The sequence below is a fragment of the Astatotilapia calliptera genome, chromosome 22, assembly GCF_964374335.1.
Source record: "Astatotilapia calliptera chromosome 22, fAstCal68.1, whole genome shotgun sequence".
Lineage (NCBI taxonomy): Eukaryota > Metazoa > Chordata > Actinopteri > Cichliformes > Cichlidae > Astatotilapia > Astatotilapia calliptera.
The window spans coordinates 31,892,037-31,916,845 of record NC_137442.1 but is presented as its reverse complement, the minus strand read 5'-3'; the positions used below and the strand labels follow the sequence as shown (position 1 = coordinate 31,916,845).

Here is a 24,809-nt window from a genome sequence, read left to right as displayed (position 1 = left end):
CTGACAAGCTGATAAAATAGCCCGATTTAAACCAAAACGTGAAAACATGAAAATATTTTTCTTTCAGCAGCTGCAAGATATGATACATGCTACTGATGTGTCAATAAAGCCATTCAAATGGGGCTGAGAGAAACAGAGACACAGGCAGCGTGAAATGAGCAGATGGTGATATGAAAGTGATGTTGAGATAGCCACATGGAGCTTGCCTTCAAGTCAGGGAGATTAAAAACATGGCAGAGGAGTTACAGATGCGACGGCAGATAGCGAACAAGCGCGGAGAAAAGGAGAAAGGGAATAATTCATGAAGGTGGGGGAGCACGTGGAGGGTGCAATCCAGGCCTGAATGGGCTCCAGCCTCAGTGGTTCTGCTTATGTCAGCCTCCGCTCATCTGATCACTGCAATACCAAAGAGTGAGATGGGATATCTTGCTGTGATATCCCCCAAGCATTCCCCACACGCCCAATTAAAAAGTGAAAAACATAATTCGCCTCCTTCACTTTCAGTTTTTTTTCACTATGCCCTCGTTTTTTCTTTTTTTCCTCTTTTCTCAAAACTCGATTGACTCAGTTTTTCTCTCTTTTCTATCTCCCAACTGTCTTTGAATCCACGTCTCATGTCCTCTCACGGCTAATAGGCAGTGGAGATCCAGGTCTCCTGCAGAGTACTGTGTGTACTGTATATACCTTATACAGTATTTGGGCCATATTTGTATATCATTGCACTTGGTGAAGTGGGTTAGGAAGCGATATTTATAGCTGCATGTGTGAAACAGTGTTGAGACGCATCATACAACTAATAACTAGAAGAAGAAGTAACAATTCTTGTATGTGGATGTGTAATTTAGTCTACTTTTTCCACAGCAAAGCACTTAACCTTGAGTGAAAAAGTGAACTGTGATATAAAATTCATTTCAATGTAAAGTCCTCTGTTATTGAGCAACAGCTCGCTATAAAGAATGAGTCAGAGTTTCTGCAGCTGGTAGGAAGTACAACTGACTATGGTCGTATATGTCAGCGGTCCACAACCTTTTTTGGTCCATGGACCAGTTTGATGTCAGATATATTTTCACGGACCGGTGTTGCGGATAAATACAACTAAATAAAATGATATGACCGAGACAAAAACTGTGGTATTTTGTAAATATAATAATAAACACAAATTCACTGTGTAATTGTGTAACTTTATTAGCAGCGTCCTCCTGAAATGCACCAACAATATTGAGAGTAACATCCTCCTCTCTGCCCCTTAATGCGCTCTGGTTGCTATGGTAACGCGTAAATATTTCTTTCAATATAAGACGCACAATTACAACACAGGAAAAGAACCAGGGAAACCGAGTTAACGATGAAAAACCCTGAAAACCATAAATTTCACACTCGAGCCTCAACTCTCACAGACCAGTACGGTCCGTGGCCCAGAGGTTGGGGACCGCTGGTTTATGGGACTGTGTGGGTAATCCCCAGAGGATGAATCTTTGCCCCTTTAACAGACAGATACATTACACTAGTTTATGTAACTCTGCTCAATAGTGATAACAGGATGAGTTTTATTTATATATTTATTTTTTGGTTCTGACACTGAGTGGAGAGTTGCACACAGATTACAGATTGTTTGCAGAAGACAGATATTCAAATCCATTCAATTCATACAGTGCTGAATGGCAACAGCTGTCACCTCAAAGCACTTTTTTAATGTAAGATAAAGATCCTACAAATATTAAAGAGGAAACCCCCAACAATCAGATGATCCCCATATGAGAAAGCACTCTGTGACAGTGAGAAGGAAAAACTCCCTTTTAACAGGAAGAAACCCCAGTAGTGACCAGTGGGGTGAGGGGGAAAATGCACACATGCAAGAGAGCCAGAGATGAAAATGAATTAAAATGAGTGATAAAAACACCAGGAAAGTAAAAAAGAGTGAATAAGAAATACTCAATGCATCATGGGAATGCCTAGCAGACTAAGCCTGCAGGGATCATAAGTAAGCTTGCAGTCTGAGAGTAAAGAGAAGAAAGATGTCAGCTGTGTAATTTCCTGTTGAGGTTATGATCTGAGTTGCTCTACCTAACTACAACCGGCTATTCCAGAGTTTCCAGAGTCAAACTAGCAACACATTGATGTTTTTAGTCATTATTATTATTTCCCTTATCTTTCCAATGGCTCACCGCAGCAGACTGATCCAGATGTTTGATTTGACAGGGCTTTATGGAGGATATCCTTCCTGACGCAACCCTCGTACTCATGGTTCCAAGATGAACCTTTCTTAAGGTTTAGTTGACAAACAGAATTTTCCTTCTCACATGATGATTTCAACTGATTTCAAGCAAACTGTCTCACCGTCACAATGTCAAAGATCTTTTGACATGTAATCTAGCAGAACCATCAGTGCTTTACATTTAGCATTTAGCATAGAAGCAAGGTCAAAACAAAATGGAGAAAATGGTAAATATGGTAGAATCCTAATGTTAGCATTTAGCTTGAAGCAGCATTAAGGTTAGCATCATCACAGAGCTGCTAGCAGGGCTGTAAGTTTAGTCTTGTTACTGGACAATGTTTTACAGACGGGTGGTTATAGATTGCTAGAAATCAATCCCTGACTCCTACAGTCCTCGTGCCAACGTATCCAGTAATAAATCCTGACACACACCATTGTATCCACTGGAATACAGTGACTGGTTGGGGAGACCGGTCTCTCCACAGTAGTGATGTGTCGGTTGCAAACGAAACGGCTCTTAGAGCCGACTCTTTGAAGAGAACGACGTGAGCCGACTCCTTATTGGCTCCTTTCTCTCACCCTCTCTCTCGCACTTTCGCACTCTCTTCACTCTGCACGCGAGCCTTGTGCTTTGCTTTCAAAACACGTAAAAACTCCAAAACACGTAAAAGCTTTTGTTACCTAGTGGCTACACAAGCCAGGAAGTACCAACGACCGGATTTGGTGTGTGGTAGTAACAGGTAAATGAACATTTTTTTGAATTATTTGAATATATATATGAGTGCTTGTGTATAAATACACAAACAATACACATATGCTTTCAATTGTGTAATTTAAGTGATCTAGGTAGCTCTGTTTTGGAAGTTCAGTTAACGCTAGAAATGTGTTTTGGAGTTTGTACGTGCTTTGTCTCAAGGGGCCATATATATATATATATATAAACATATATACACTCAACAAAAATATAAACGCAACACCTTTGTTACTGCTCCCATTCCCCATGGGATGGACGTAGAGACCTAAAATTCATTCCAGATACACAATATAACCATCCCTCCCAAACAGTGGTCACAAATCAGTCCAAATGTGTGGTAGTGGGCACATCTGCTATATTGAGATAATCCATCCCACCTCACAGGTGTGCCACATCAGGATGCTGATCTGACATCATGAGTAGTGCACAGGTGTACCTCAGACTGCCCACAACAAAAGGCCACCCTGGAATGTGCAGTTTTGTCTCACAGCAAAATGCCACAGATGCCACAAGCAATGAGGGAGCGTGCAATTGGCATGCTGACAGCAGGAATGTCAACCAGATCTGTCGCCCGTGCATTGAATGTTCATTTCTCAACCACAAGCCGTCACCACAGGCGTTTCAGAGAATATGGCAGCACATCCAACCGGCCTCACAACCGCAGACCTCGTGTAACCACACCAGCCCAGGACCTCCACCTCCAGCAGGTTCACCTCCAAGATCGTCTGAGACCAGCCACCCAGACAGCTGCTGGAACAATTGGTTTGCACAACCAAACAATTTCTGCACAAACTGTCAGAAACCGTCTCAGGGACGCTCAACTGCATGCCCGTCGTCCTCATCGGGGTCTTGACCTGACTCCAGCTCGTCGCCGTAACAGACTTGTGTGGGCAAATGCTCACATTCGATGGCGTCTGGCACGTTGGAGAGGTGTGCGCTTCACGGATGAATCATGGTTCACATTGTTCAGGGCAGATGGCAGCTGAGAATGTCCCAGTTCTTGCATGGCCAGCATACTCACCGGACATGTCACCCATTGAGCATGTTCGGGATGTGCTTGACCGGCGTATACGACAGCGTGTACCAGTTCCCACGAATATCCAACAACCTCGCACAGCCATTGAAGTGGAGTGGACCAACATTCCACAGGCCACAATTGACAATCTGATAGACTCCATGCGACGATGTGTTGTACTGCATGAGGCAAATGGTGGTCACACCAGATACTGACCGGTTCTGGGTCCCCAGACCCCCAATAGCGCAAAAAACTGCACATTCCAGGGTGGCCTTTTGTTGTGGGCAGTCTGAGGTACACCTGTGCACTACTCATGATGTCAGATCAGCATCCTGATGTGGCACACCTGTGAGGTGGGATGGATTATCTCAATATAGCAGATGTGCCCACTACCACACATTTGGACTGATTTGTGACCACTGTTTGGGAGGGATAGTTATATTGTGTATCTGGAATGAATTTTAGGTCTCTACGTCCATCCCATGGGGAATGGGAGCAGTAACAAAGGTGTTGCGTTTATATTTTTGTTGAGTGTAAATAAAACCACATTTTTTGCATTAGTAATTCCTTTTGTGTATAATTTTATATTGTCGTTAATAATAAATTAATTAAAACAACAAAACAACCTGAAGAGCAGGTTGGGAGCCAAAAGAGTCGGCTCTTTTTAGTGAGCAGAGCCGAAAGAGCCGATTCTCTAAAAAGAGCCGGAAATCCCATCACTACTCCCCAGTGGTTGCAGCAGATGGCCCCGCCCCTTCCTGAGCCTGGTTTTGCCGGATGTTTCTTCCTGCTAAAAGGAAGTTTTTCTTTCCCACTATCGCCAATGTGCTTGCTCATAGGGGGTCATATGCTTGTTGGGTTTTTCTCTGTATCTATTATCGTAGGGTCTACTGTACAATATAAAGCACCTTGAGGTGGCTGTTGTTGTGATTTGGCGCTGTATAAATAAAATTGAATTGAATTGAATGTGTGTGAATTTGTGTTTAAATGATTGAGACTTGTAATAAGAAACACTTACTGAATAGAAAGGTACCATAAATAAGTACCGTCCATCTTACGTGCATTATCCATGTCATGGGAATATTAAGGAAGCAGTCAGGTTTGATAATAACAGGAGACTTGCTATGTACCAGCACCATTTATAACATAATAAAGGAAGTATGTATGTTGCTTTACATAAACACATCTTCGATACGCATTTTCCTATAAGAGCTGCTTGTCTGCTGATAAGCCTTTAGCTTATTTTTTGCAGTTGTTTCCTGTTGATGAGTTTATCAAACTGAGACTTGGATTTGATGCGTTGCCGCCCAAATTCACACTAGCTATCTTTACATCATCTCGAAGGCCCTGCAGGCGTCTGGCACTCATTACAGAGGGATGATACCGCAGCCACTGTTTCTCTTAACAGGAACATTTGCCCAAAGACAGTGGATTCCTACGAGGTCCGTGGTGACAAATGTGCATCACTGAACAGAAATATTACCTGCCCACATGACGAGCACCACTACGATGATGATGAGTTCTCCCGCCCTCAGCTGGGCAGCATCGCCGACCTCCTCCATCGTCACCTCGTCTGGAGAGAGAACACAGAAACGTGAGCACAGTCAACAGAGCGTCGGTGAGGATGCTGCGATTCATCGCCCCACATACTCTGAAAATCTGCAGGGAAAGATAAAAGAATCAAGCAGGGTGACAAGAGAGCAGAGAGGCTGACTGGTGTAAATTCCCCACTCTGGTCAGTGTAATTAAAGCTAAGTGAGAGCAGAGGTCCGCAGAGACAGAGTAAGCAGGATCCCTACCCCATCACTCACTGTGTTCCTCTTGCTGACAGCACTCTGGCAGCCGCAGCTTAAAACCAATCAGTGGGTTAAAGGTTTGAACACAGTTTGGACTACAACCGCTTCCTCCCTGCTGCCAACACAAGGCCTTATGCTACCTCCCATATACCCTTAGTCAAGCAGCCTTCCTTCCTCCACCTTCTTCCCCAGCCTGCTTCCCCTGGGTCAGTCTGTTATCTAAAGGGTAAAAAACATGAAAAAAAACTGAATAAAGACATCACTGTCAATACTTTGTCTGGGCTTGCATCCTAAGTTGATGTGCATATCCCCAAAGGAAGTGCTGACCACACACTGGTTGAAGGGGGCTGATCTTAAAGGTGTACAGTACTCTTTATGGAGCTGACAGCAAAGAAAACCTCGGTGCAATAAAACCAAATGGACCAGCCGTTGCTGACAATACAAGACACTGATATGTTTGATTTCTATTACACTTTGAAGTGATAAAACGTGACAGAACCAGCAATTCATCAAACAGGCTACCATCTGAACGTGTTTAAGGACGAGCATCACTTTTATTGCAATTTAGTTATTTACTGGGAAGTCTTCGATTTGCTCACAGCTGTCCGCTATTTTTTTTTTAAATTTCAAACTATGACAGGTAAGTGCAGCTGTGGCCTCTAAGGAAGGGGTGCGTTTCATCCCCACTTGTGGTCTCTTCAGGTCACCGTTTTGCCGTTTGGAGTCGGGGATGATGATTTTGACACTTCTGTGTTCTGGCTTGCTCAAAACTCTGCTGTTTCCATGGTGATCCCTCTAAGCTCAAACTAAGTCCCTAGGGTTGCGCAGAGGAAAGGTTATACTCTAATAAGTTGCTAGGAGCAGATTATATGTTTATGTTGCGAGGGCAGACCCAAAGCTACGAGGAGAGGTGTGGAGATATCAGCCAACAGACGAGCTGAACACTCGGCAGCCTTGAGGTTGCTCCCTTGGCAAGTGTTGGTAACATTAGCATCAGCCATCGAGCCCCTTGAGACATGAAGAGTCAGGCGTAAGCTCTCTACTTCAGATTAATGGCTACAGGAAATACCTGCTAATTAATGGTATGTAGCATACAAATGAATACAGCTTCACTCAGCACAACTAGAACTTTGACTTCTTAGAAAGGCTGTTAGTACAGTTAAGTACACAAAAAGTATTATCAAAGTACTCAAAATATGACATTATTTAAGAATTTTGCAATATGCTGAGTATTGCAATTTATCATGTTTTTCAGCTGCAAATTATGTAAATGAAGTCAAACTTTTTCAGTTTCTGTTTTATCCAATAAGATAAAGTTATTTCATTTCAGTTTTTTCTTCTACTAAAACCTGCCAAATGCTGTTATAAGTCAGTCAGATATCAGTCTGTGACTGAGTGGGAACATTTTTTAATTTTGATCCACTGCTGAATTTGTAAGTTTGCTCAATTACAAAAAAACAGTCTCTACATTTTTACAAAAGTTTAAATCTAATGGAGAGAGACAGAATATCAACCAATAATCTGTGAAAACCCCCCCACTTCACATAAATGTTATGGATTGATTTTAACATCAATGAGTGAAGTCAGTCCCTACAACCTCGTTCGGATTCTGTGTTGGATGGTTTTGCAGGTGAGCAGATTTAATTCAAGTTTGCTCGGCTAACATTATCTCAGAATGCTGGTGAATGAGATGAGCCTTCTTGTTCATAGTGTTCCCAGAATATTTGAATTACCTAATAAAATACTGATATTTAGTTTTCTGTAGTGATACAATATCACCAAACAAACTATCGCCATACTGTGCTGTATCAATATCTCCCCCTACCCCTAATAGAAAGCCACATTATTTTTTAGATGGTTAAAAGAAGTTGCATATTTTTCCAAAAGGCAGGAATGCTCCTCGCAGCCTGAGTTAGCTTGGCCACGCCCATGAAAATGCAGTTCTTAGGCCCTAAACAAATGAACTATGAAAACCCAAACTGGTTTTTATACCAGTATGTAAACATGTTTGTTTCTGCAGGTTATTTTAATAAGAGAGCCTTTAGCTATCAATCTGTTTTGGGAGCTAGCCTCAACTGAGCATTCAAGGAAATGCAGTTTGTGGAATTTCTGCATTAGCTTAATGCCGTTGTATGTAGGATCAAAATATTCAAAGAAAATACAGAATGTAGCGTTCATGTGAAACTACATATTCTGGCTGCATTAAGAGAAAAAAAATATTATTGATCATTTTGTCAAGTCAAAACTTCAAAATTCTATTTTGAGGCAAAAGTCCAAACCTGCTGCAGTTTAAATGGGAAGGCACTGGTTTTAGTGGGAAGCTTCCAGACTGCATGAATGAGTGCAGCTGTGTTACAGAGCAATCTGCTGCTGCAGAGCAACATGGTGCTCAGCACAATTTCAGAGATAAATTAAATGTAAAAACAGTTCTGACAGTAATCAGACTGCTGAAAAAGATTTATTTACTAAACCTTTGGCTTTTTCAGCAGCCTATAAAATGTAATAAACAACATAAAAAGAACACATTACAATTACATTTTAGGTTCTACCTTACAATATAAAGAACCTTGAGGTGGTGGTTGTTGTGATTCGACGCTGTATAAATAACACTGAAATGAACTGAAATTGAAAAGTTAAATTGAATTAAAAGATTTTGCTACATAAAAAATGTCAGTGCATTCAAAACTTCCACGAGAGAAGAAGAAGAACAGAGAGAAACCCAAGCAGGCTTCCTGTTGTGTTGCTTTGCACCTACAGATACTAAATCCTGTCAGGCTGATTAATACCCGCTTAGAAGGGGAGCAGAGCAGTAATGGCTGGGAGATTTAATCAGGGCAGCTAATGAACGCTTCCACCAACACACACACATGCAGGACACTATAGGCAGACAAGAAACTTCCATCAAAGTCAAAGCCCCTAAACATCAAGACAAACTTTCGTGCTACACATCGCCACACATGACCTCACGTACACTGAAACATAACAAAAATGTTCATCGCCATTAAGATTTGTAACCTCGATTTTTTAACAAGGCTGAAGACATTAGCCGTAGCCATTCTGAGAAATCCCTAAATTTAGTCCATAATCTTTGTCACTATGACCAACAATTAAAACTCTATTCAAAACAGTAATTGTCCAAAGAGGGTTTACCAACCTTAACCTTTTGATTATCAGATTGTTTTGCCAAGCTTTGAGTGTCTCTTTATGCTAAAACGGCGTGAAATCAGTTAGATTATGAAAATTTTAGTTTAGATCTTTTTTCTTTTCTTTTAATTATGTACTTATTTAAGCTAAGTGCCAGACTTTAGTAATAAAACGAGGCCCAACACAGTGCAAAAAAATGCAGTTCCTTGGATGGCCACTTGTGGCAGACTCTAAAAGCAAGCCAATTTCTCTTGAACTTAAAAACCAAAATAAGCATTTTATCAGCCAAGTATAAAACATTGTTTCAGTTTCTTTGGGTAATTTTCTCTTCAAGGCAACGGCACAGGGTATAAAACTTTATTAGGCTTAAGGCTCAAATTTATGCATTAGTAGGGCCACGCGTGCTTTGAGTGACAGGTCAGCTAATTCAAGAGAATTCAAAGTATTTTTAATATGACTAATAACATGTCTTGGTTAACTTTACTAACAGATCATCCAAGACGTCTGTGGACCACTTTTAGTGACTGAAATTTTTGCATTTTTTCTCTATTTTTATGTATTCATATGTTAACAATAGAGCTGGGCAATAGAACGATAACGATATGTATCGCGATATAACTTTTTCTCGATAGAAAAATTTAACTATTGCGATAGACCTCGCCGCTCTTGTCCTCTTAAAGAAAAGAAAAAAAGAACAGCCAATCCAAATTAAGTAGCGCAGAGCCGAACCAATCACAGCCGCAGCGTCACGTCACATGACTTGTTACGTACAGCACAAGTGCCAAGCCGCACATGTGTATTTGTTTGGGAAGCAGCCAGCCACCGTACCGCCCGGGTAATGGAGGAAATGAGTGTGCCGACTAGAAAAATCAACCGAGTGTGACCGAAGGTTACCGAAGAGAAAACAGATGATGGTTCCAATGCCGGAGAGATTGTCGAACTGAAGAGCCATAGAAGTTCCGTAGTGTGAAGGTATTTCGGCTATTTCAAGTCTGACAAAAAACAGAGTAGCGCGCACTGTAAATTGTGCCGAAAGCAAGTCTGGAAATACAATAAACTGGTGCATGCGCTACGTCCACACGTACCCGGGTATTTTTGAAAACGCAGAGTTTTCTATGCGTTTGCACCTTTCGTCCACACGTAAACGCCGTTTTTGGTCACTGAAAACGAAGATTTTTAAAAACTCCGGCCAGGGTGGATATTTTTGAAAACTCCGTTTTTGCATTTACGTGTGGACTAGAAAAACGGAGAAAACGCAGCGTCAAAGCTGTGCGCATTTTTTGACGTCACACTGTGCACCACGTTATTGTTTCGGTGAAATGAATTTCTACAATACTGTTACCGTTAATTCTACTCTCTGCAGTGTTTAAATGCTTACATATACACACAGTTACTGTCCCTCCACACATACGACTCGGTTCAGGGCAGGGATAGCTCAGTAGGTAGAGTGGTGGCCCCATGATCGGAAGGTCGGGGGTTCGATTCCCCTGAACAACTACCCTGAGGTACCCCTGAGCAAGGTACCGTCCCTACACACTGCTCCCCGGGCGCCCAGTGGCTGCCCACTGCTTCACTGAGTGAATGGGTTAAATGCAGAGAGGGATTTTCCCCACGGGGACCAATAAAGTACACTTTCTTTCTTTCTGCTTCTATGCCCCAGCTTTGTTTACTTTTTCCCACCGAGGCTTCTAGACTTCTGATTGGCCAACATTTCTACACGGTTAGGAATCTAGCGCCACCTGCTACTTTGTCATGTTCATAGCAGCGTTTTCCTTCATTTCTGCCTTTATGTGTGGACGGGATTATTTTTTAAAACGAAAACGGAAAATCTCCGTTTTCAAAAATACCCGTGTACGTGTGGACGTAGCCTCGGTCTCTGACTGGAAGCGCTAATTCGTCATTAGGCTTTTGTCAGACTAAAGTAACTGTTAAAACTGTTTGAAAAGCTAAGCTATACAACAAGGAGAGATTGAGAATTTCCTTTTAGTTCTCAGTTTATTTGATATTGACAAAAGTTAGTCAATTTTGTCTGTTCTTCTGTAAAACAAACTAAGATTTATTTTTAGAATTAATATTTTGTTTCTAAGTGGAATTGACAATTTAGTCTGTTTCGTTTGTTCTATTTTGAAACTTAAACGCTTTAGCGGCTGCCTTTTGTGTAGTTTGCAATATTTGCCTTTATTTATCTGAAAAAGTCTCATGTTCCTTAAGTACATCTACCCTGTTGAACTTATTATGGGAAATAAATATTTAAATAAAAACAAGCTGCTGATTATTTCACATTTTACTTGTGAGCAACGGCACATTTAAATCTTACAAATATAGTTATTTGGCTTATACCGTGATAGATATAGTTATCGCCTGAAATGAAAAAAACATATCGTGATATGAAAAAATCTTATATCGCCCAGCTGTAGTTAACAAGAGTTAGCGAATATCTAATCACAGGACACTTTGCTCGTTAGATATTGTTACCTAATAACTAACTAAGGCTGCACAGCCTGTCTTTAAACTTTGGTCACTTGCAGCTCAAAAAAAGGCCAAGAATTCAAAAATGACTTGAGTCTAAAAAAGAAAGAGTCCATACACCAATGGGTGATGTTACGATGTCCATCTTTTATATACAGGATATTATTAATGTCAGGGTCCTGGGTCTCCTGACCCAGCGTTTTAGTTCTTTGTGATTTTTGTATTATTGTACTTGGTGTGAGTTATTCTATGGTTTCTAGTTTCGATCCCTTGCCCTTCTCGTTTCTCTGTGTCCCCTCTGTTCTGTGTAAGTCTGTGTCTGCATGTTTGAGTTCCCCTCTGTGTCTCTCGGTTCTTAGAGTCCTCTGCCTTATGGTTTATGTCTCTGTGTTTCTTAGTTGCTGTCTCCACTGTGTCAAGTTCGCGTCTCTGTGTGATCCTTCCTGTTTTACTTTGAAGGTCCGTGTCTTATGTGAATGTGTCCTGATTTGCTTGTCTCGTCAGTTCTAATTTCCCCCAGCTGTGCTCTCCTTCTGTGTCTCATTCTCCTCGTTACTTCCCAGTGTATTTAGTCCCTGTGTTTCTCTGAGTCAGTGTTGCGTCGTACCCTCAACAAGCTGTGTGTTTTGCCTCCGTGTTGCCAGTGTTTTGTCTCCAGCTCCAGTTCAGTGTTTCTGATACAGTGTTTTAGTCCACCAGCGTTTTTGTTTGTCTTTTGGTGAGTTTAGTTTAGTAAGAGGTTTTCCCAGCAATAAAGCTGCGCTTTAAGTTGTACTTCTGTGTCTGAGTCCTGCATTTTGGATCCACCACTCCTGCTTGCCTGCCTGCCACACAGCTAACCATGACAATTAACTCATTCACTGCCATTGACGTCTATAGACATCAATTACGTTTTTCAATGGGAGGGGCTAGAATACAACCTCGGGCAGCTTGTCAGTGAACATCAGACTGCTTGAAATGTATTTTTCACAAAAAGCTCGTTTTCTCCCTTTTTGTGGTCAAAACAGGCATTTTTGGTGGAACCCACCTCTCTTCTACAGCTGATTACTAAAGAATGGAAAATGGTAGAAACAAGCTTTTTTTTTTTGGATGGAAGAAGAGAGTCTGTTCTTCATTTTGGTAGGTTCAGCGTTTATATGATCATAACACACAGTTTTCTGTGGCTCTTCAAAAATGAGTAAAAATGCTCAAAAACCCTGGCAGTGAATGAGTTAAATAGCCAAAAGTATCATTTCCATATCATTTAAGTGCAACGTCATGTGATAAAAATAACTTTTTGTTTATTCAGGGACATGCAGTTGCTCATGAAGTCCATAAAGTATGTGAGACCCTTTTTTGCATGAGTCTCGATTTAAAATGAAGTCAGCTGGAAGCATTATATAGTCAGCTGGACGCGGCCAGCTCACACAGCTTAACTTAATTACCTGCCTAGCTACAGGGGACAAAATCCGCCCACAGAAAATGGGTGGTCGCAGAGCTGATAAATCTGCCCACGTCTACCCGCATGCATATCTTGAAATTAAGAACCTACTGTGTCATCAATCACCAAGAATTTCAAGTTTGCCCCTGTTGCTGCCGTTAAACAGCAAGAAATTAAATGTTAACAGTCATATAACAATCAGCTGGCTTAAAAATGACTCTTTGTCTGCGCTAGTGAAAAATGTACTAATATGTTGCTTTTTTACTGCTTACATAAGTTCAGATAGATTTCTCTTTGATTTTTTATACTCTAGACCACTTATCAACACATTCCTGCCTCACAAGACCCTCAGCAAGCTCCCTCACTGTGATGTTTCCAGGGAATCCACCGCTCCCTAATGTCTCCTGTTTCCACTCTTATCACTTTGCTGCTGATGAGCATTTAGCATTCGCCGTGTCCCTCTGAAGCAGCTGCTTTTGGCACAGTAACTGGGTCGGACATGATAAAATTGGAAGCAGTGCAAGGCGCTTCTGATAACAGCAGCCTCTGTGCTTGAGAGTGAGAACAATGCATCGAATAGGAGGTGGGAGGGACTCTAGCAAAGATGGCAATTCCTGTGTTTTGTTGGATTTAACTGTCAAAAAAGAGACTATTTTTGTGACGATGAAACATTAAGAGAAGATTAGCCCTCCACGTTATTGTCTGTGTTTAAAAGCTGCTATTTAAGTGCTCCTACCTGTGAACGGGCAGATTTAGATCTATGTTCGTCAGCAGGGGAAGGACAGTCGAGCAGAATGTTGGTTTCCTCCCTTCGAGTGTCCTTATGTTGATGCACGATTGCTTTTTCAGCGTGCTTTTATAGATTTGCGAGCCCAGCATGCACAGAATTAAAATTATTGATTTGTACGAGTGTGTTTGTAGCGTGTGCTGTCGAAGTAAAGCACGCATACGAAGGTTATGTCTGGCTGAGAAACGTCTGAAGAATAGCACTTCAAAGGGACAGATTCGAATGAGAAACTACGAGAAAAATTTGGGAAACTTTACGCAAGCAAAGAGAAAATTGGGGACAAGGCAGTGGTAAAGTTTTCACCCAGGGTTAGACTTTAAAATATCTAGATTCTGAAATTTTTAAAAAAGTATTACTCTCTCTCTCACCAGGGCTTTTGGAAGCCATCTTCTCGGACTCTTTTGGCGTTCTGAATAGCACAGGCTGACTTGGAGGGCTGCTTCCTCCCATGCTAATGCTCTGAACGTGGACGATGTACTCGGTGTCCTCATCCAGATCCCACAATGCACAGGAGCGTGTGGTGGTGTTCACTTCCTGGATGAACCTCAGCATGCGTACATCCTTCTTCTGCAGAAGCACAAAGATCAGAAAGGCAGAAGTGTACATTTTGTATTTGTTTTTTCCCCCGATATGCCAGTACCCACTTGTGAATTCTTTGGCATGAAAAGGGTGACATTTCCATACATTTCCGTATATATATATATATATATATATATGTATATATATATATATATATATATATATATATATATATATATATATATATATTTCCACTTAAAATAATAGGCTTAGCAATACTTCCTTTCTTCTTGTTAGTGAATATTCCCAGGGTGCACGCTTTATCAAGTTCAGATTTCTAGTGGCAAAGTCCAATTTTCCTGGTTAGGTCTGATGTGGTGCAAATGCAAACACGTCTCTCTTGGTTAATAGAAAGGAAAATGCTGAAATAAAGCCTTCTGGGTTTTTTTTTTTTTTTTTTTACAATGTAATTAAGCATAAAGAAAGAGAGACAGACAGAGAGAGAGCCTCTCTGGCAGTGTACACTCTGCTAGAAATGTACATTATTATCCAGCTAGGGCTGCTTACTCAGGTCAATTGGCTCCTGCTAGATTAAAAGTAAGGCACCTTGGGGGCACTTTTGTTTACCAGGCAATTAAAGAAGCAGATTTCTTAAACCATTAAAACTTCATGTAGACAAGAGGTGCATTTGAAAAAGTACATTTGAAAGTGTTTCTTAATGTGGCCTCAGAAACTAAACTAGAAACTGGCCTAGAGAACCCTCTAATATTAAACCAACTGGAAAATCTCATATATGGCACATTAGTCGCTTTGGCTTGACCACAGTGGCCGTGCATCTGCAAGCTTCTTTGCAACCCACCTTCATGCCAGCTTCTCCTCATATGTTGTATCTACATGTGCATTTGGGAAGGTTGGATTTGTATTTGGCAATACGGCCAAATACAAGTTTCTGATATTTTTTTAAGCTATGATTTTCTGACTTTGGATTTCACATGCTTTTTTTTTTGGTGTTTATTTATGTTAAACCTGTGGTTTGAAGGTGCCATATTTCACACTATATATGGAATTAGCCATTAGCCAATAGATGTACAGACAACTATCCCTGGACCTTTTTAACTGTGAAGAAAACCTCAAATGTGATGATCTTCTGGCAACTTTTCCCGTCGTAATACAAATACTTTTAAAAAATAATTTTAAACAGATTCATGGGTATTTATTTGATATTGATATCTAAAGTAGGGATCCGAATATCCAATAATTGGACATTGGTGACAAACAGGGGTTAAAATGTGATTTGGCAGGTGGTGCAACCCTAAGTTCTGGTGTAACAGTAAAAGTGGGGATATGACTCGCTTAGTAATAAGTGACATAATCACTGGACTGTGATCTCTAGTAGATTTGTTTGGTGAACAGGCTGTGGTTAGCTGGCTGCTTGTTCTGAGGTATGCTGCTCTTTATGGGTTCAGTTCTACAACATAAAGCAGAAGACTGATGACTCCTTTTAAAATTAAGTCCTGTTATTTTCAAGCGTTAGCTAAATGAACTCCATTTGTGGTCAAAAACTGCATGTCTAGACTATCCTATGTCTAGAACTGTCAAAAATAATTTAAGGTTTTGCAGACTTTGCCCACAAATAAGGTTTTTAAAGCTTTTTCCTTGTGGGGGTTATTTTTTTACCACCATCTTTATTCTCTCTCACTCTCTTACATCTCTGCAGCTATCCTGGACTTAACCTCCTAAGACCCGAACTCTTCCACGGCATGCATTTTTAATTTCTCTTTGCTATTTGGGCTGATTGGGACCTGATGGTATGTAAAAACAAAGAATTACGTGATTTTTTTTTTAACCTGATTTTCGTTTCTGAGAAAAATGAGATCCACATATGAGGACATTCGCTTTATATTTTGATAGAACAGTGGCAGTATAATGTCCTCGTAAGTGGATATCAGGCCCTTGTAGAGAAAAATGTATTATTTTGGTCTAGACAACCCTAAAATGTGATGTCCACATATGTGGACGCCAGGTCCTAGGAGGTTAAAGTAGCAGCGATATATGACCTCTGAATAACATTTAAATGATCATTTAATGTGTTGTCAAAGCCATTTCACAATATGAAATAACCTAATAAGCATCACATGTAGAGATCTGATGTGTGATTAAAATTTACATTTCCAGTTCATCAAATGTCACCTGCTGAGCAGTCGTTACCTACCACAGAAATGGTTTGTTTGTTTGTTGAACTGTTTGACACATTGCATTTAAATTTTTTAAAAAAAAGTTACTCTGCTTTTTCTCGCTTCCCTTGAGTAGAGCTGAAGCGCCACAGGCTCAACTTTACTGACATCTGCAGCATGGATGCAGTGACAGTGACAAAAAGAGAAAACTATGTGGGCAGGTGGAACCAGGTGGTGACTTAACTGTCCCCATGGCATCAGCTGCATGAAAAATGAACTTTTTTGACATTATTTTGTATTTAACTCCATACCAGAATGCGGTCCTGAATTGCTTCAGCCCAATTTAACCCAAGATGACAACGGTCTAATCTACTCAAATCTGTTCTGTACTGTAGCAACAATACACCATTTGGGAGCAGGAGAACAGTTTGCAGGGCTCATTCATGCCTACGATGCCTATAGTGTTTTGTTTTTCCTAAGCAGTCGTTTTTGAGTAAGCCAGAAACAGTTTTCAAATTGTTTGACACAACTGAGGAGCTTCCTCAGTTGTGTCAAACCTACATGGATCTGTGTGAAAAAGTGATTGCCCCCTGAACCTAATAGCTGGTTGGGCCACCCTTAGCAGCAACAACTGCAATCAAGCGTTTGTGACAACTGGCATTGAGTCTTTTACATCTGTGGAGGAATTTTGGCTCATTCATCTTTGCAGAATTGTTGTAATGCAGCCACAGTGGAGGGTTTTCTAGCATGAACTGCCTTTTTAGGGTCATGTCACAGCCTCTCAATCGGATTCAGGTCAAGACGTTGACACTCCAAGGTATTCATTTTGTTTTTCTTAAGCTACCTGGTCTTTAAGTGACGTATGAATCCTGCTTCCGGGTCCAAACTACTCTGCGTTTATTAAGGCTGTTGTGTTTTTAACATGTTTTAATGCTTTTGTATTCTGTTCTATTCAATCTGACCAAGCCCCTAAAAAAAGTCAGTGATCACTGTCGGCCTCTCTCGATCTACCACTATTCATTTTAAAACCTTACAATGTAACTAGAGCCCAGCCAATCCAGCAGTATATTAATGACTAACCTCGTATTGTGGATGGATTATCTCAGTTGTTCTCCTGACTGAAGTTTGGTCCGTTTACAGCATCCTGCCATGCGATTGCATTTGTCCCTAACCCTCGGGAACCCTCACATTAACTTTTATCGAGTGGAAAAAAGTTAGCGTTCATCCTCCAGCTTCACTGTGCTAATGTGTTTATATTATGCTAACCACAGCTGTGCAGCTAGCCACCACGTAGCACAACTTCATGTAACCCTACAAACGTCACTACTGTTTAGTTTTCTGTCTTCATTTAAGTCGGAAGCGATAGCAGAGCTGTACGTTTTAATTTCTTCAGAATTCCTTCAGTCAGAGCGTGATGCATTATTTTTAGGTGGAAACTAGCGAGCTAGCTCTCTGCTAACTTCTAACTGCTAAATTTCATAAATTCTGTTTTCATGGATGTCTGGATGTTAAGCTTAATTGTTGCACCTGGTAAAGCAGCCACACTGATCATTTTATTAAAGATAAAAAAATTTAGACAGTTTTTAACTTTCAGTGATGCCGCAGTGTTCATTTGACTTTGGGACCTGAATAGGAGTTTGGACCTGTACACGGCTAATGACGTCAGACTTAAACCAGATTTAAAGGTAGAGGACTCCGAGGTTGCTGGTGTGTTTCAGATCATTGGCCTGCTGCAGGATCCAAGTGCATCACTGGCATATTTAGCAGATACCCAAAGTCAAAGTATTAGTACCAAATCAGTACTCAGAATTCCAGGAGTACTGATATTCTAGGAATGGGGCTACACTATATAAAAGTCGTACTCCGTTTGATTAAGTCATCATTTTTGACTCGCTCTCCACACATAACATACTCACACAACACATTAGAGCCTGAACAACATACAGGGAGTGCAGAATTATTAGGCAAGTTGTATTTTTGAGGAATAATTTTATTATTGAACAACAACCATGTTCGCAATGAACCCAAAAAACTCATTAATATCAAAGCTGAATGTTTTTGGAAGTAGTTTTTAGTTTGTTTTTAGTTTTAGCTATTTTAGGGGGATATCTGTGTGTGCAGGTGACTATTACTGTGCATAATTATTAGGCAACTTAACAAAAAACAAATATATACCCATTTCAATTATTTATTTTTTACCAGTGAAACCAATATAACATCTCCACATTCACAAATATACATTTCTGACATTCAAAAACAAAACAAAAACAAATCAGCGACCAATATAGCCACCTTTTTTTGCAAGGACACTCAAAAGCCTGCCATCCATGGATTCTGTCAGTGTTTTGATCTGTTCACCATCAACATTGCGTGCAGCAGCAACCACAGCCTCCCAGACACTGTTCAGAGAGGTGTACTGTTTTCCCTCCTTGTAAATCTCACATTTGATGATGGACCACAGGTTCTCAATGGGGTTCAGATCAGGTGAACAAGGTGGCCATGTCATTAGTTTTTCTTCTTTTATACCCTTTCTTGCCAGCCATGCTGTGGAGTACTTGGACGCGTGTGATGGAGCATTGTCCTGCATGAAAATCATGTTTTTCTTGAAGGATGCAGACTTCTTCCTGTACCACTGCTTGAAGAAGGTGTCTTCCAGAAACTGGCAGTAGGACTGGGAGTTGAGCTTGACTCCATTCTCAACCCGAAAAGTCCCACAAGCTCATCTTTGATGATACCAGCCCAAACCAGTACTCCACCTCCACCTTGCTGGCGTCTGAGTCGGACTGGAGCTCTCTGCCCTTTACCATCCAGCCACGGGCCCATCCATCTGGCCCATCAAGACTCACTCTCATTTCATCAGTCCATAAAACCTTAGAAAAACCAGTCTTGAGATATTTCTTGGCCCAGTCTTGACGTTTCAGCTTGTGTGTCTTGTTCAGTGGTGGTCGTCTTTCAGCCTTTCTTACCTTGGCCATGTCTCTGAGTATTGCACACCTTGTGCTTTTGGGCACTCCAGTGATGTTGCAGCTCTGAAATATGGCCAAACTGGTGGCAAGTGGCATCTTGGCAGCTGCACACTTGACTTTTCTCAGTTCATGGGCAGTTATTTTGCGCCTTGGTTTTTCCACATGCTTCTTGCGACCCTGTTGACTATTTTGAATGAAACGCTTGATTGTTCGATGATCACGCTTCAGAAGCTTTGCAATTTTGAGACACTATTTTTGACTTTTCTGAGCCTGTCAAGTCCTTCTTTTGACCCATTTTGCCAAAGGAAAGGACATTGCCTAATAATTATGCACACCTGATATAGGGTGTTGATGTCATTAGACCACACCCCTTCTCATTCCAGAGATGCACATCACCTAATATGCTTAATTGGTAGTAGGCTTTCGAGCCTATACAGCTTGGAGTAAGACAACATGCATGAAGAGGATGATGTGGACAAAATACTCATTTGCCTAATAATTCTGCACTCCCTGTATATACTATATAACAATATATCAGCATCGGCAATATGTAGGGCGTTATTAGGCATTTGCAAATATATATGTGTTGCATAGTTTGTCCACCAGAGGGCACTCTGTAACTCTGTCACGCAAACACAAACCAGCTGATGCGAGCATAGCTGGGCAGAATGTAAATGCGCAATCCATGGCTTGTGACAATGAAATGAGATTATTTTTAAACTGCATCGTCATATTACCTTATTAGTGGCTTATAAGAAACTACACATAACAAACGTTAGCGAAAACTACTTATGTTACGTATGCTGAAAGTTAAAAAATAATATATCGGCCGGTAAATCGCATCTCTAAATCACCAAATATTGATATTTATATCAGTCCTGCTGGGCTTTACAACACATGTAGCGGTACCTGTTGGGTGATGGCAAATCCGATGACAGGGTCTCCCTCCAAGATTTCCCACGTAACCACAGCAGAGTTAACCTCGAGTTCTCTGATGGTCACATTGAGCGGTGCTGACAGCAGGGTGTCTGACGCACATGCACGGCCAGAGGAAAGAAATAAAAAGAGACAGGCCATAAATATTCTTTACACTTTATAACTATAAACGCTACAACTTGAACAAATCGTCCCCCCTCTCACTCTCTCTCTCGCTGTGCTCTCGCTCTCTCCTTCCTTAAGATCTTCTCTTCACCTCCTACAAATTAATCCCTCTCCTTTCATTAATACCGGCCCTAATAAAGCACATACATGTCTCCTGGTGTTTCCCTTGAAAAAACACTTTTTCCATTCTCTCTCTGTTCTTCTTTCACGCACACTTTCGGTATCTTTAACTTTTCCTCTCTTCTTTCTCCTCCACATATCTCATTAAACCATGACTCTTGAGGAAAAACAAAAAACAAAAACACGATGCATTTATCAATCAGAAAATTAACTTTGACGGACTAAATTACAGTCTTTCTTAACATTTTTCATTTCTTAGCTGCGAAGGTAGCAGAGAGTAAAGTGTGTATGGTTATGTGAGAGTTAAGACCAACTCATGGTCTTCTACGATTACAGACAGAGTTGTATTTCCCATGAGCCTGACTTGTAAAGCAACATCAGAATCAGACCTTGACATCGTACACACAAGGATGATAACGCCCATGTGCACACACACATGAAACTGTCACTGAGAGGGACATTTATCTATTTTGTCACATAAATATTCTGTTGAATACGCGGAAATTCCAGTTAATCAAAATCTTTGATAGATTAAATGACACCTGCAAACTATAACTGGAGTCACTGAACTGTCCACTGTGTTTCTGCTGAGTCTTTTGGAGACATTTTAGTGGATGTTTATGAGGAGTAAAAACCATTCAAGAATTTTGTGCTTCTTATTAGTCTGGTAGTTGGCACTAATTTGCATATACCCAATATTTGGCCACACCTCTTTATCTCTGAATTCAGGTGTTTTCAGTCCCATGGCCATAGCTGAATAAGGTCAAGCACCATTCATGCAGTCTACCTCTTTAGCACAAGTTATTCTAAAGAGCTCGCTGTAATAGGATGATACCAACAAGTCCGTTTTTGAAATTTCTTCCAGTTCAAGATACTCAACAATAAACTGCACACAGTATTATTGCACATATATATTTAAGAACCACAGCAACTCGACCCAACACTCTGCTGACTCTGTAATTGCAGAGCTACAAACCTCTGATATTAACATCAGCATAAAAGCTGTGCACCAGGAGCTTCATGCCATGGGTTTACAAAAAAAATCCTTGTAATCGCTTTGGTTGCTTGCAGACTGTGGTGGCTGTCTGTAACTTGCATGAAGGATTTGTCTGCAAATATTCATCAACTGCTTGCTGAGTGGTAGTAAAACGTGGAAAAGATGAGGTGAAAACCAGAACTGGAGACCACTTGAGTGAAACCTGTGTCTTACTGCTGCAGCCAAACACATTTCAAAAGGTGAACCGGTGAACTGAACACCAGTGTTTGTTCATATATCTTCACTTCTGGCTCTAATAAAACTAACACGATGGCAGCCAGAAGACTTTAAAAAACAGAGAGCAAGGAATCAATGGGTGATGCCGCCACTGCTATGTCTGTCTTTTATATACAGTCTATGGTCAGCAGCAGTGGATAGCTGTTTCTGGCCTGTGCACAGTTTGTACTTCACTATCTATTTTTGTCATTTCGTGCCATTAAAAAAGGAAATTAATGGTCATTCCCAACCCCTGAGCGACCGTGGCTCAGGGGTTGGGAATCGCATCTGTAACTGGAAGGTCGTCGGTTTGATCCCTGGCCTCTCTGTCCTGGTCATTGTGTCCTTGCGCAAGACACTTTACCCTACTGGTGTTGGCCAGAGGGGCCGATGGCGCGATATGGCAGCCTCGCTTCTGTCAGTCTGCCCCAGGGCAGCTGTGGCTACAACTGTAGCTGCCTCCACCAGTGTGTGAATGTGAGAGTGAATGAATAGTGGCATTGTAAAGTGCTTTGGGTGCCTTGAAAAGCGCTGTATAAATCCAATCCATTATTATTATTATTATAACTCCTGGCCGCTCTACCATCTGTCCTCCCGCTGAAGTCAGCCCATTGTTGCACAATTGCACAGGAAAAACAATTTTTGATTTTATTTGCACCATTTTTTAGCTCTGACTGGACAAGCTCCTTTCAAGCTTTTTCTTTGAAAATATTGTTACCAGGAGAAACGCCGTCAGTCATGTGACACTGTTGCATTAAACCGCTGCAAATATTGAGCACACAATCTTGAGACTTGTTCTTGGAGTTAAAAAGTGTTGTTACAGGAAAAACAAGAATGTACTTTATTTTCTTCCCTCCCTTTCTGCTTGCTGATAACACAATCATCACAGTACAGTGTGTTACATCATGTTGGTGAAATTCATTTTTGGTAGGCGACAAACTCAGTTGAGTGGCTCCCAAAGGCTGCATGTGAATGTGTGTGTATGTGTGTGTTTGCTGATGCAGAGTAAATGTGTGATGTGTTCCCAAGTACTGTACGGGCATGATCCATCGCTATGACTCCCTGTTTGACTGGCCATTTTCTCGCTGTTTATCTTCCTGTTCTCACACAGACACAGAAACAATGCAATGGCAGAGAGGGATTCCCGTCCATTCTTAAAGCGTTTGCTGCAGATTAACAAAAATTCCCTCTTAAAACTACATCCATTCCCAGCCTCGGGAAGCCAAAATATCAAATCTCTAGAGGCCGAGATAAATCCCACATGAGCTTATTGCCAAGATTTGGGCTTTTCACGCGACTGTCATCTATCAGCTTATCATCAGGATGCAGTGTAACCAAGATCTTACGCATGAGATGAACATATGTTGCCGCAGGTTAGAAACATGCGATATCGTACAAGATAGATGAGATAGTCCCCCAGCCCCCAACCCCACACACGCATGAACATATAGGAGGATTGGACCTGCTGTACGTAGAGGCTTTACATGGAAGTAACTCAATCACATTTCACATCCCTTCAGGACACTGGATGGATGAACCTGCACATTTTTAAAGCAGCTACTAGAGATTATCTCCCCAAACAATGAAGAATTTTCAGAAAATGGTGAAAAAATGCCAACTGAAATATTCCAGGAGCCAAAATGATGCTCACTAATATCTTGTTTTGTCTGACACAAGAGAAAGTGGCAAATACTCACATCTGAGAAAATGACCACTGATTGGTCAGTTAGTCAACTAAAATGTAAAGCTCTATTGCTCGTTTAGTCTTTACTTGAATTTAACAGTCATCTGAGAACTTACTGAGCCAATCACACGGTGCCACAAAGACTGGGTTTTTTTTGAATGACACTTTTCTAGAAACATTTATACAAACTGGGATTAAACTGTCACTCTGATGCAGTGTGAGACCAACTTGTGTCAGCCATTTTTTTGGCATCACTAAAGCTCACTGTGTCCACCTATAGCTGATGCACGCACATGCAGTGTGTCACGTCAGGTGGCTTCCCAAAAAGGGATGAAATGCACACCAAATGCATGACATCAGTCAGCTGCTGCCAAATAATACTAAAATAAAAGCACAACGACATGTGTTTAATCGGCCCGCTGCATCAACTCACATTTACTCGCAACGATCGCTCATCAACCTGTGGTAAAACTCACCGGCATTAACGGAGGACGCTGAGAGGAAGCCCAGCAGGAGCAGCAGCACCGCCGCAGACAAGCCTGGTTTAGCCATCCTCCTGCTTCTTCTGGTGAGGCTTCACATCCTGTGCGGCCCATTTATAGCATGGCGTTTAACGGGAGGAGGCGAGCATCCCCCGGTTAGGGTACCGGAGAGAGGAGGTACTTGTTGTACCGGAGACCGGGCTCACCTGAACTTGGACTCTGCAGCAGCAGAAGCGCAACAACGGCCAGAGGAGAGGAGGAGGGTTAAGGGGAGGGTGGGGAAAGGGACGGGGTGGTGGTGGTGCACGATGCCGTTCTCAGTTGTCTCGGTGGACACCTCACAACGACGGCCCTTCGACCACCGGCGGACTTCCAGGCTGGCTGTGATGGAAAGTCGGCGCAGAGAGGATTTCAGTATGCGGAGAGGTGGAAGAAGTGCGCAAGTGCTGCAGAGTGCAACGTGCAGCCACGGCTTATGACTCTCTCTCTCTCTCTCCCTCACAAACACACGCACACACTTGCATCAGTCCTCGCTTATAAGTTACTTGCGAAAAACAAACCAATCCTCCAAAGAGAAATCATCATTTTAGACAAAAAGTAACATATCCGTGCCTGTTGTCAGCTATTTTTAATGAAGCAGTCTGAAACGCTTTAACCAATCAATCATTTATAAAGCACAGACGTTCACTGTTCTATCTGTGCACATGTGTTATTGCAATATCAATACATCTGGATCTGAGAGGACGCTGGAAAGGCCACACAGAGACTGGATCCGAGTGGATCTGAACCCTGGACCTTCTTGCTGTGAGCCAACAGTGCTATCCACCATGTCACCTTGCTGCCTTAACACCACTTTAAGCTAAGTTTTTAACACATAATGCATATTATGCCTTACATTATGATTTCCCAAG

General features: G+C 41.4%; 1 protein-coding gene across 1 annotated transcript in view; it reads right to left on the bottom strand.

The window, feature by feature from the left end:
* Positions 1–24,408, bottom strand: part of fndc5b (fibronectin type III domain containing 5b) — a 40,364-nt gene extending 15,956 nt beyond the window's left edge. Inside the window, exons 1-4 of the mRNA XM_026156444.2 lie at positions 23,893–24,408; positions 20,169–20,287; positions 13,969–14,167; positions 5,468–5,557 (exon numbers count right to left, since the gene is read on the bottom strand). Of these exons, the coding sequence (XP_026012229.1) occupies positions 5,468–5,557; positions 13,969–14,167; positions 20,169–20,287; positions 23,893–23,968 (484 nt within the window). The 5' untranslated portion in view covers positions 23,969–24,408. The remainder of the gene's footprint in view (positions 1–5,467; positions 5,558–13,968; positions 14,168–20,168; positions 20,288–23,892) is intronic.
* Positions 24,409–24,809: the final 401 nt, after the last annotated feature.